General features: G+C 38.0%; 1 protein-coding gene across 1 annotated transcript in view; it reads right to left on the minus strand.

Moving 5' to 3' along the window:
• Positions 1 to 12,558, minus strand: part of BAZ1A (bromodomain adjacent to zinc finger domain 1A) — a 65,518-nt gene that overhangs the window by 40,452 nt on the left and 12,508 nt on the right. Inside the window, exon 4 of the mRNA XM_042790809.1 lies at positions 4,576 to 4,719. Coding sequence (XP_042646743.1) covers positions 4,576 to 4,719 — 144 coding nt within the window. The remainder of the gene's footprint in view (positions 1 to 4,575; positions 4,720 to 12,558) is intronic.

Raw genomic sequence — 12,558 nt, forward strand, 5'->3', positions numbered from 1 at the left:
CCTCCCACCCAGCTAGTCATATTAGTAAAACAGAGATAAACTGTATAAACAAAGTAATTCAGTATACCTACTGGCAAGATTTTAACATCTCTGTCTATAATTTTAAGTTTATTAAAAGAGGTTTTGTATTTTGGTCCTACAGAGACTTGGTCTTCCATGACCTTCAGTCTCAAGACAGGAAAGCTAAAGTAACAAAGGCTGTCAGTAGGCATTTCTAGATAGTATCAAATACAAACTTGTTCCCTCACCATACACCCCTGTGTTTATAGCCCTTTAGTCTAACAAGTTAAAGAAGGAACCAAACAGATAATGTTCAGATACAAAATAAAAGGCAGAGTGCCAATGTTATACCAAAAGTATATTAGTTTATTTATATATTTTTAATTGATTCTAAGTACCGATACTGTCTGAAATCAAATCAGGGCTCAAAGAATAATCAAGTGATTAACTCTCTTATCATTAATCTTTACTTTTTAGTTTGCGTAAGTCTCTTTCTCACTTTCAGTGGATCATATATAATAGCCTCAACCTAATTTCCAAACACACAAAGTCTTTTCTGCTTAGTTTCTGAATTTCCAATGATTATCCTAAGAAGTTAACATATTCCTGAAATCCTCCTCCATAAATACTATTTTAAAGTCAAAATCTTGCTTAGTGCAGAAGAGGAAGAAAAAGGTCATTCAGTACACATAGAAAGCTTAAAAAATATATATATTGATTATCTAGTCACTTTGGCATAAAACTCATATTATTTTTGTTATATTTTACTTTATTTATAAAAACACCTAAGAGTTAACAAAGGTTAGACCCATTTCACAGCAGAGATGTGCTACATTAAGTCTTCACAGAACAGCTCTGACAAACCACCAGATCCAGAGGAAAGAATACAGAATATCTTCTAACTAAGTGAAAACTGGAACTGACTCATATCATACTAGTTTCTACTACACTCAAGCAAACATGCCTAGCACATGGCAAACTCTTGCTTTTTTTTGAATGAGGTTATTCTGAACCATGGACAGATAATAATTTCATCAGCCTTTCAATTACTTTGGCACAATGACTACATGACCCGGATATAAATTTCTGCTAACAGTTCCACTGTATTATATTCAGACAGCATGATCTTAAAGTAGCTGCACCAAGAAACTTCTGAGACCTTGTCCTTCTGAGTGACCTCATTCAGGACATGACTATCTACACTATCTGGTCTGAGTCTTTCTGGAGCTACCAATCTCTTGTGGTATTAACAGAACTAGAAAAATTGCACTGAAAAATACTGACGGTTAAAGGATCAGGAATGTATCTAAAATTATTTCTGTCCTGCTTTTCCAAAGAGGCATTGGCTTTTCTTCTTCTCTTTAAACCACATTTGGGAAAGGAAAAAGCTCCCTTGAAGAATGCTAGCTAAATAACACAATATGGTCTCCTTATGCTCCAGTGCAAGCCTTACACAGAGGTAACCTATCAGTATATGGATCCTGATAGAAAAGCTGGCCCCTGCACACCTTTGAAGGTTGGCACTGACAAGCCACTCTGTACTGAGCAATTACAACTACCCATCTCGAACTGCAAATGTTTTCTGTAATCTGACTAAAACTTCAACAAGGAAATACAGTGACCTGAAGCCTGCTAACAGCATGCTGGTTATACCGCTCTATGGACCAGACAACAGCATTTTGCAACAAAATCCTGACTTTGAAACTTATGATAAAGTTTTTAAGCTGCCTTTGATCCAGTACTTTGGTCTTTCTTTATAATACAAAGTGGACTAAGACCTACCATCATTATTATTAGATTCAGACGATGGAGGAATGAGAGGGGAAGAAATTAAAGATGAGGAAATATTTGTTCTATTGGAGACATTGTACAGCTTTAATGACAAGCTATGACCGTGCTTTTTGACATAATTTCTTCTCCAAATAGAGACAGAAAACTAGGTGGAAGGTGGTAAAAAATCTGGATGGTAAGGTTCCACTGGCATTATTTCTAAAAACTTTGTTACATCTGCTTGCATCCCAAAATTTGTAGGTAAAATTAACTCTTCTCCAAAATAAAGATGCTGCTTCACTTCCAAGTGAATAAACACCCGAATTTACTGCCACAAACCAGCCAACAAAGCAAAATAAATTTTTCTTCTAGCATTTCTGATGTGGTTGATGATTCACATTACTCATCGCCCTGGCAGGAGGAATGCCACAAATTAAGTGAATATATATTCTATGTATTTCACAGTACAAGCCCCCCAGTCTCCAGTCTGTTGCTGAGCGCTAAAGCCAATGTAAGAGTTCAACCTTACCCTTAAGTCTAGCGGTTTAAGGTGTGAACACTGCCATTCCATGATGATCACTATCCTGCAGTACCAGAGGGTCCCAGCGTATAGTATCAGCAGTTTAAGATCTCAGAAGACTGCTACCTTTTGCTACATAACCTAGGCCTTACAATGCAGCCTGTTTTTCTGAGGGAGTGCAGGAGTGAAAGCACCATGGCCTCCTCCTCCCTGTACAACCTCAGCTTTTACTACAGAACACAATAAAAAAGGTCAGCAGGAACACTTGTACAGAAAGCATGGCTATTTCTGCCCTGTGCAGACACGAGTAAGGTCAGGGAAAGGCTGGGATCTCTAATGACATCTATTTTCAGTTAAGATTTTCTAGCCTTACAGATTCTTTAGGAAAAATATTTGCAGATGGCCCATCAATCTGTGCCATGTTCCCCTCCCCCTCTCACAAACACACCGAGCATCTGCTGTACCATTGTTTAACGGCACTGCAGCTTTGCATGAAGGCTGGGTCTCAAAACCTGGATATTTGTGTGCAGACAAGAGGCAGAACTGTGGCTCTGCACGTATCAACTTGACATGGTCCCATGGTGAATAACATTCATACTCTCCACATTCAAGTTTCTCCATAAACATCAAAATATAGTCCCCGAAGGATTAGTGCTGCAAAACGATGTCATTCAGTTCAGTGGGATTTCTTATTGTTATGAGTGAGGGTATAATCCTAGATGCCAATATACAAAACCCGACAACAACGATCTACTTTCAGATAGGTTTTACAGCTACCGCAAATAATAGTTTCCAAGTTTGCATATACTCAGAATATATCCAGAAACTAACTGAAGTGTTACTGCACTCTTGCATTTGTTATGAAAAGACTCAGTTAAACCTTCCAGTAAGCATTTTAAAGATGTAAGAGATCTATAATTTAAGCTTGTACCATAAATCTTAATTATGCCACAGAACAGTGCTTCAAAAACGTGTATATTCTCATAAGATTTCTCTAAGAGAAATAAATTAGTTTCCCTCCCTTCTCTGCATTGTTGAAATAAGTAATCAGCTGGGGAAAACCACAGACTGACTGGCAGTATAAGACTCAGTCTTACTACCAGCTCTGCATGCACGGAAGTGACAGCAATAAAGGGATCAATCGCATAGCCAGCTCTGTGCACACTTGCATGATTCCAAGAATAACCTCCTTTCAAATGGCATATGCCTTGTGGAACACAGAAAATGCATTTATTGTCTTAAATATGTAGGACCTCTTCATGAACAGCTTGGACACTGTCTTCAAGAGACAGCAGAGAATTTTAAAAACTATTTATGCCATGTTATCTTCTTAGCCAAGTGAGGAGCTCCAACCTAGCTACTCAAGACATGTCAGGACATGGAAGTCCTCATGCAGCAATCAATGTGAATAACTTCTGCATCCACATGACATCTGAAAGTCAATGACAGTTCACGTAAAGCCTGGATGTTTCTAGATAAAAGACTGAGGCCCACTTCAAACCCTCCTCTTTCATCAGCATTGTGCTTCTGAAGCACAGAAATATTTTTTTTCATTATACTGCTAGGATAAACTACATATATAAGCTCAACTACTGGCCGGTAAAGGGATTCTCCAAATTAAACACAATGATAGCCAAGAAGCTCTTATTCCAGCCTAGAGGCAGTTCTTTAAGACAAGACACACGGTTTCTCTGTACCTAAAATCATAATCAAATCTATTAAATACAGTGGTATATATTTAGATGGACACATGCATAATGAAGAAGGCTTTGTACATTTTTATATCTTGGACACAAACACAGTAAGTCTCTGAAAAGACTTTTCAGAGAGTTGTGGTAAGAGCACATCCTCTAATTATTATAAGGCAATCTCAACTCTGAGCACCATGATGGAAGTGAATACATCATACTAAGTAGTATGAGACTAGAAATGCAGAACACAAATGCATTTTCCAAGCTACAGTAACACAGGTTCTGCAGCACAGAGAGAACTAGTGATGGGCATGTGGCTCTTCTACCATCTTTCAATAGAAACACTGTCATGTGAAACAGATTAACAATGATTATTCTGTAGGAACTCCATTTCTCATAACGCATACTTCCATGGTGGATTACACACAGCATAACTGGCACCTGTGAATGAATATTCAGCTTGTCACCTTCAGCTAGCTGAACACTCACGATCCATACTGATCAAGTAATTTGTTTCGGTTAGACCCTGCCACATCTGCTCTAGTCTCATTTCCACCCAGCCCAAATGCTTTATACCGCAAAAGTATCATTTACCCATTTTGTGCAGAGCTATTGTGCGTTTCTGAGTCGTCACTGTCACTGATGACAATTGTGTCTCCATCAGCACTGCTGGCATGGCCGTTCGCCATTCCATTGTGATGGGCTGGAGCTATGACTTCCAAAATCTTACACTGCAACCTGAAATAAAACACATACGTTTATTACCATCAAAGTCTTTCACTAGTGCAAGGACTCTAAAGTTCTAGCAGATGTTATTTTAAGAATACATATATAACTGAACATTGTATTGTCTGCTAAATAAGTAAATACTTAAATTAAATATCAATACTTGAAACACTAGGTAAAATACTAACTTAATGTGTTCCGTCTAATAAATGAACAAATTCATGTGCTTACACAGTTATCAGCTTCAGTACTCCAGATAACAAATCAAGTCACTGGTATAATTATTTGTGGTTGTAAATTCTTTTTTCAGTTCTCACTTAAGTAAATTAAAAAGTTAACTTATTGTTACTTTAAAACTAGGCGCCAAACCTTTTACATTTATTTTGACAGCAATCTAAGAAAAGCAGAAGATTTTCAGATCCCAAAATATCTTTACTTATAAGAGATCATCTTCTACTGCTGTCGATGACCTAAATAAACAAGGCTGAAATGATCACTATGCATCTAATCTTAATAATGGCCCATTTATCTGCTGACACATATTAAGGCTCCATCTGGCATGCACACAATTGACAAAACAAGTCTATCCCTTTGCCATCCTGACTGCTAGTTATAAAAGGCAGAATTAACTACATATTAAAAAGTATAATTAATTGACACTTCATGCTGGGTAACTGTATTATAGCTGGTTCTTAACCACTAACTTTCTCCCCTTTTTGGAATTCCATGGTTCCTATTTTTTATTTTAATCTCCTAAAGCCTTGCCTGCTTCATGAAAATTAACTACTGCAATCAATGGGTGCTGTCACATACTACCACTAAAAGCTCACGGGGTGGGGGCAGAAAGAACACATAATAATTCTCTTCTCTGGGCACCAAACACTGTCATTTGAAATTAATAAAATGGAGAATACATGAAGCACAGGGCTTGAATTAGTGTGGCATCATGCCTAAGTTAAAAACAAACCAAAAAACACCAACGAATCTATGACATACAAGTTCTAAGTGTTCTTATATCTGAACTGAACACTGGCAAAAAAGAAATGATGTAAAAATGTTTCTTCTTAAACACTTCTTTCTGTAAGCAGACAGTACCATCCAAAGTCTGCACAAATTGAGGGGAAGAACAAAGCAGGGGGGGAACACAACGACACAACACATGGAGAAAATTTGAGAACATTAAAATATCCTAGGTCATATTCACTTGTGAATTTAGCTAGGACCAGTAAGGTTGTTAGTGCCTGCAGCTGGCCTCCCCAAGCCTTTCTCCAACAGAGAGAACACTCCAGGATGCTCTTACGGGATATGTTATTTAAAAAAAAAAAAAAAAAAAAAAAAATTAAAAACCCAAAACCATGAACTTCCTTATATATTCTTAAAGGCAACAATATGACCAATGCCTAATCAATGCCTAATTATCCACAGGGACACCAGATCTGCCTGCGTCCGCTGGACTCACTGACAGCAGGCACACTGCCATTCCAACACAGCCAGTCCTGTTTCCAAAGCTGGCTGCTCGGGGGCTGGAAGACATGTTTTCCTGGTGAGTGGAGCCCAAGCTAATTAACAGTGCAAATTTAAATAGACTCCATGTAAAGAACCAAGAACACCCAAGTACGTAATGAGACAGAGCCTAGTGGTTGTTCACAAAACAAGTCCAAGTCCAATGAGGCTTATTAAGGTCTGGCCCAGCACCAGACTCCAGATGAGTCCTAAGAGAAAAGTCTATCATTACAGTAACTTGGTTTTCCAATATTTGGAACATCACAGTGTCCCCTTCATACTAAACATGGAGTTGACTGCATGGCAGAATGTGTATTATTAGGCTGGTTTTTAAATCCAATAAAGGTCATCTGCTATAAAGACTTCTTAGTAGAATTATTTCTGTTTCAGATTATAAAATATATTTCCTAGAGAGAGTTCAATTCAATTTAAAAAACACTTTAAAATTAATTTCTAATGGAAAATAATCAAAAGCACCAGTGCTTGAGACTACTGACAATCTTTCTAATTTGTTTACTATTTGAAGACCACTAGAGGGAGTGCATATACACTAAATTTGCAATCACAGTAAAACAGCCACATGAAAGCTAAATCACAACCTACTCTACCCAATGCTACGAAGGGACAAAGAGGCTAACACACACATATATGAAACAATCCTCCTGCACAAAAAGACTTGACTATTTAGACAATGAGTATTTTACCAACAATTAATTTACCTGCTTATCCATCAGACAGCCCTGTAATTTATAGGGTATCACATCTCCTCTAAGAAAGGAAATTATATATTCTATACACTTGATTCAGTAACTAGCAACATCCCTAATACAGCTGCCTTTTTTTTCTTTTTTCCCCTTTTCATTATTAAACAGGGAGAATGACTAATGGAATAAGATATCACAGAAAGCAAGCGATTCTCCATCCTCTATGTCTGCATTCAGATAATTACCAGAAATCTTTGGGGAAAGAATCAAGTGAAACACATGTTACCTGGTTCAATAAAAGCATAATCCAATGAAATTTAATGGTTACTGATAAACAGAGGATTATAGAAAGTGATGCAACCACTCCTTCTGGCATTAAAGAAATAATAATCTACAAATTAAGTCTTATTTTAGCCTTGCTGCAGTCAGGTCATAGCCCAGGGAATTGACGACTACGCTAAGAGAGGCAAAGACACTCTGCTTCTAGCATGAGCAAAGGTCTGCTCTTCTCAATTACCTAATCATTCCATGAGTTCACTCACTACAACTTATTTTATATCATAAGGCACATAAAACAGCAGAACTGAAACCTGAAGCAAGACACTCAAATGAAGCATACTACTTGAAATACGTTTTAAAAAGGATACCTTAAGATCTTTACAGAGCTTATGTCAAAGTCAAGTCGTGCTCACTCACTATTTCCCATAAAATAAGAACTGGGGCAGCTCAATTAAAACATTAGAGGCATTAAAGTAAATAAATGTTACCCCAATATCTTCCTCAGTCAGGAAGCACTTTCCTCAACTAACAATAAATATTGTGAAAAAACTTACAGCTACACCAAGTGAATCCCCAAAGGTCTTCAGAAAAGGATCACATTAAATTGAGAATAGAGCCATCATGAACTTTTACACAACAGTCCCAGCAACTCTACCTCAGACCCTGACAGCCAAAAGATAGAACTATTACCCCATACTCCAACAGTTTTGCATACCTCTTTCTGCCCTATAGGCTGCTATCAACAACAGGGTACAGGTCCTCTGACCTGTCCCAAGGATGGCCTTTATGCTCACAGCTTTATTTTTTGCTAAGCTCAGAAATCAAGCTCTTTGAGGTCCTCTCATGCTACAAGAAAGGTTCCAAGAAGTGCTTGGCCTGTATGATTAAATCTGTTGTTTTTTGAAGAAACAGAACACCACCACAGGAGCCGAAAAGTTTTAAACACAAAGCCAGAGGAAATGTCACCAATATAGTTTTCTTAAAATACTAGTGTACTACTCTCTCAGCTGAAGAAAACTGAGATCTTACATTGATTTCCCTCGGTTTCCATGAATTGCAGGTAGGGCTGGTCAGCTGCACAGGTGAAAGAACATAACTGATTCCAGCAATTTAAGGGCAAGAGACACTGACTGGAGACTATGGCACAGGATATAGTTTCTCTGGAAACCCAGCCCCATCAGTCTCTTTCTAGAAGAACGATTCTGGGCTGTACTTTGAAGAGCAGCTTAACGCAAACAGCAGAAAACTTTAAGGTAGGACTGAACCTTGTCACTCCCAGAATGGTAAGGAGGCGACAGGCTGAAGGTGTACAAAGACAGACCGCACCTGCAGCCTCAGGCTGCTGGTCCATGAGATAGAGATGACTTATCAGTTCAACATGGCCAAAAGGGGAAAATCTTCCCTTTGCCATTCCTCCTTCCAGCCACATACTTCATGTAGTGCTTGTTTTTTGTGGCTCTGGTGCTCATTTATTGATTGCCATTAAATTCAATTCACTTACCTAACTCTCAAACAAACAAACAAAACAAAAACAGCAAAACCCACAACAACAACAACAAAAAAATCCAAAACTAACCCAACATGCAGAGCTGGGTAAGTTTGTCCCACCAGCTACTTCAAGCAGCTCATTGAAGGATCCGGTAAGAACTACAGCCTGTGGAAGAGGTAAATATTGGCAACAGACAAAAGCAGAGGAGGAAGAAGAAGTAGTAAGACCTCCCTCATTTATATGCCCCGAGACACTAATTTCTTGAGTAGGTCAGTGCTTTCAGTAGTTTAGCATTCCTAATTGAAAAATGACATCTAAGCAAATGAATACTGGGTCACTAGGAGAGTCTGTTCTGAGGAAACCGCACACCTAACAAGGGCAAGACATAGTACATGCTTCAAACTTGCCAGTAGTCCAAGATGAGTGATTCAGGAAAACCCAGAACAAAGGGTAAGTATAACTTACTTGCCACATTTCTCTTTCATTCAGCTCTGCAACTAAAAAACACATACACAAGCTATTATGGGTTGCTTGACAAGCATGTATCTCCATCTACCACTGCTGAAGGTGTAGAACACCACAATTTGCAGAGAAGAAAGAGAAGCTGCACTCACTGTGTCAAGCAGAAACCTTACTGGCACTTTGACTTAACTCGGAGTTCTTCCCAAATGCTGAGCAGGCCTTTACATCTAACCAAGGCTGGCATTGGAAGCTGTGAGAGGAGAGACCACTTCTCACCACCCATCAGCTGAGCATTCTGCACAACAGCTTTCGATCTGGCTGGCGCTAACTACTGTGATATAAATAATAGTCTGGCACTCTGGTATGGCCTCATTTCAGGTCAAAAAAACAAGATCTCATGAAGGCCCAGGTGAATTATAAATGTGCCTCTGTATGCTTTACAATAAGCATACAAAAACCACCCCTTGGATGCAAAGGCTGTTTCAAATGGGGTGGGGGAACAGCGCAATATTTTGAGGCCAACTTTTAACATACAAAAACCAACAAACAGTGAGTCAGAAACAAAAGGAAATTCACTTTTTAAAACAGACACCCAAATGAAAGCAATTTTTTTTCAAATTACAGAATTAAAAAAGCACACCTTTTCTAATAGTATGTAAAGTTAGCTGAATACAGAAAACCCCAAAAGAGTCAGTAATACAAGAAGCTATAGTAGCAAGCACCAAGAAGTACCAAAAAGCTATACCCTCACACTGGTTTGTCAGCTTTTAGTAAATTTTTAAGAAATGTCAGGTAAGTACAGTAATTCATATCGTTGTCTTAACAGTTCTCATACACTTGAAAGTAATTAGAGATAAAAGTGAGACAAGATCTGAAGGAGTAAGTGACATCTTTTACTGAGCTAACTGGTACAGTTTAATGCACACATAAAACAAAAGCACACAACAAGGAGACAAGTTTTATGCACATAATGGCTTCCTGAAATACAGTAAGAGCTGTTATTTTCAAGTTTTAGCATCTTCATTTGTCTGTCAAGTTACAGGTAAGATTGGATGCTTCAAAGAAACTAGTAAGAACCATGTTTCTACTTAGGACAAGAGAATCCTATATACACAGTAGCTGCATCAGCTGTCTCTTGTGGAATTAGGACACCACTAACAGTAACACCAGTATATGCATGGTTTCAACTGCCCAGCTTTCTGTTCATAGTATCGTAGTGATTAAAAAAAAAAAACAAAAAAACAAAAAAAAACCCACACAAACCTCATACCTTTATATTTAAAGTTATAAAAGTACGCACAGAAAAGAGATCTAGCAGATTGGCATTGCCCAAAAATAGTTGTAACAGCTGTTCAACAATCTATAAGAAAGGAGTTGCAGGTTCTCTTTCAGATATTATCATCTCATAGCTTCCATTAGTCAAATACAAATATACTTATTAGTCAACAACTACAGATATATTTATATCCCAAAGGACTCAAGGGCAGTGGAAAGTTAATTCCTTAAACGTGATTTTTCCAGACCAGGAGTTGACTGATCCTTAAACGTCAATGCTGGAAGAATGCAAACTATACTTGCTCTATGAATAGGTAAGCTGCTCTCCAATACTGTCAGTTATGCTGTTTCATAAGCACCACACTAACTTTGCTACCAGAATTCAAATTCACCTTTCAAAGTAAAGTAGGAAACTTTCTTTGTATGCAGGAACTCATGCTTTAGGCTTAAGCCTTACCACTACAAAAACACACAACTACTTTCTGATTCTGTAGACGTTAGCTCCAGTGCCTCTGCATCCAGACAGCTTTGAAGCCTACATGTCGAAGGGGAAAATTTGTTGGTGGACTAGAAAATAATTTAAATGCAGTGTAAGTTGTTAAATTCTAAACAAATATATATATATATATACACACACACACACACACACACACAAGCATGTAATACCTTGTTGCCAGTTTGAATGAAAAAAGTGGGAAATTAGCTATAATCTTATCTCTTACAAGGATTATTTTGTACCATCCCAACTCTGTATCATCTAGGCATAGTCATGGCCACCAACAAGCTTCCTGTGCCCCACTTAAGACTTACAGAGATTAAAACAGTATGAAAATCTTTTAATTGGCCTAATGCAGTGATTAATCCACTACGAACAGTCCTAAAGCACTGGCACATCAGCCAAAGAATTGATGAGTTAAAAAAGGAAGTTTCACTTACAGACAAGGTTGTTCCATAATTATCTACGTTTCTTCCAGCATGACACTGGTCAGCATTAGATCATTCAGAGCACAGAAAGGATGTTAATTTATACCTAATGTATGACCAGATGCAGCAACCTTCCTAACAGAGAACTTCACCTACTACTTCTGTAAATAGGTTCATTTAAAAAACACTATGTTCTCTTAAAGCATGCTGGTGTTGCCTGCTCACAGACATTAGGCAAGTACTCTTTTGCAGTGGTGTCATCTAGTGGTCAAATTCAATGAAAAAGACATTCCTTTTTTATATCTGCCATGTTCTGTTTGATTTTTCCTTCTTATACACTACCTTTAAGCAATCTATTTTAGTCTGCAGGTGGTTGACTTTCTAAATTAACTTCCGTACTAAATGTCGGACAACTGGTTGCCCCCCACCCTCCATGGGGAAGTTAAGGCATCATCACATAAGTTATTTCTAAGAGCAAGGGAGGGCGAGCTGAAGAGCTAGTAGAGTTGTCCAACCTGAAACCTTATATCCCTTTACTGCAAGTCAGACTGCAAGCTTACAGATTAATTCATTATCTCACTGCTCACTTGTAAACCCTAATAAAGACAGGCATTATTTCTTGTGATAGCATCCAATCTCAGAACACTGGTGATAAATCACAACTGTTTGTGTACACAAGCTGTAAATCTAGTTATTCCTTTGACAAGTTAAAGTATTTTTAAAAAGCACACTCCTGACTTCAGGGACAAAGGAACAGATCCTACAGCTGAGTTACACAGTTGTATGTTTTATTTGGTTGGTCCGAGGCTTTCACTGAGGTAATTTCAGGTACTGCTTCCACACCACATAGTTCCAACTTTCAGGTAACTGATTTCAAATGCCAAGATGTTGAAAATCAAATTTCACATGTTTTAGATACCAATAATACAACACAGTAAGTATAAAACAGCAAATAAACGGACAGGTTAAAGCAAAAGATGCCATTCCTTGTGGAAAAAACAAAAGGCCAACTAGCATCATATGAGTCTTAAACTTTCCGTTCTGAAGAGCAAATATTGGAAGCAATTCCAGTGATGTAGTCAACATTTTTCCTCTGCTTCAATAAAGTGGGAGCTGAAACATCAGCTGCTTATTTTACATCTTAACTGACCATGGTTAACATGGAATATTGCTCTAATTTCCCACCCCACAACACAATCTCAAATAATTTCCATG

The sequence above is a fragment of the Tyto alba genome, unplaced genomic scaffold (assembly GCF_018691265.1).
Source record: "Tyto alba isolate M040663 unplaced genomic scaffold, T.alba_DEE_v4.0 Super-Scaffold_18, whole genome shotgun sequence".
Taxonomy (NCBI): Eukaryota; Metazoa; Chordata; class Aves; order Strigiformes; family Tytonidae; genus Tyto; species Tyto alba.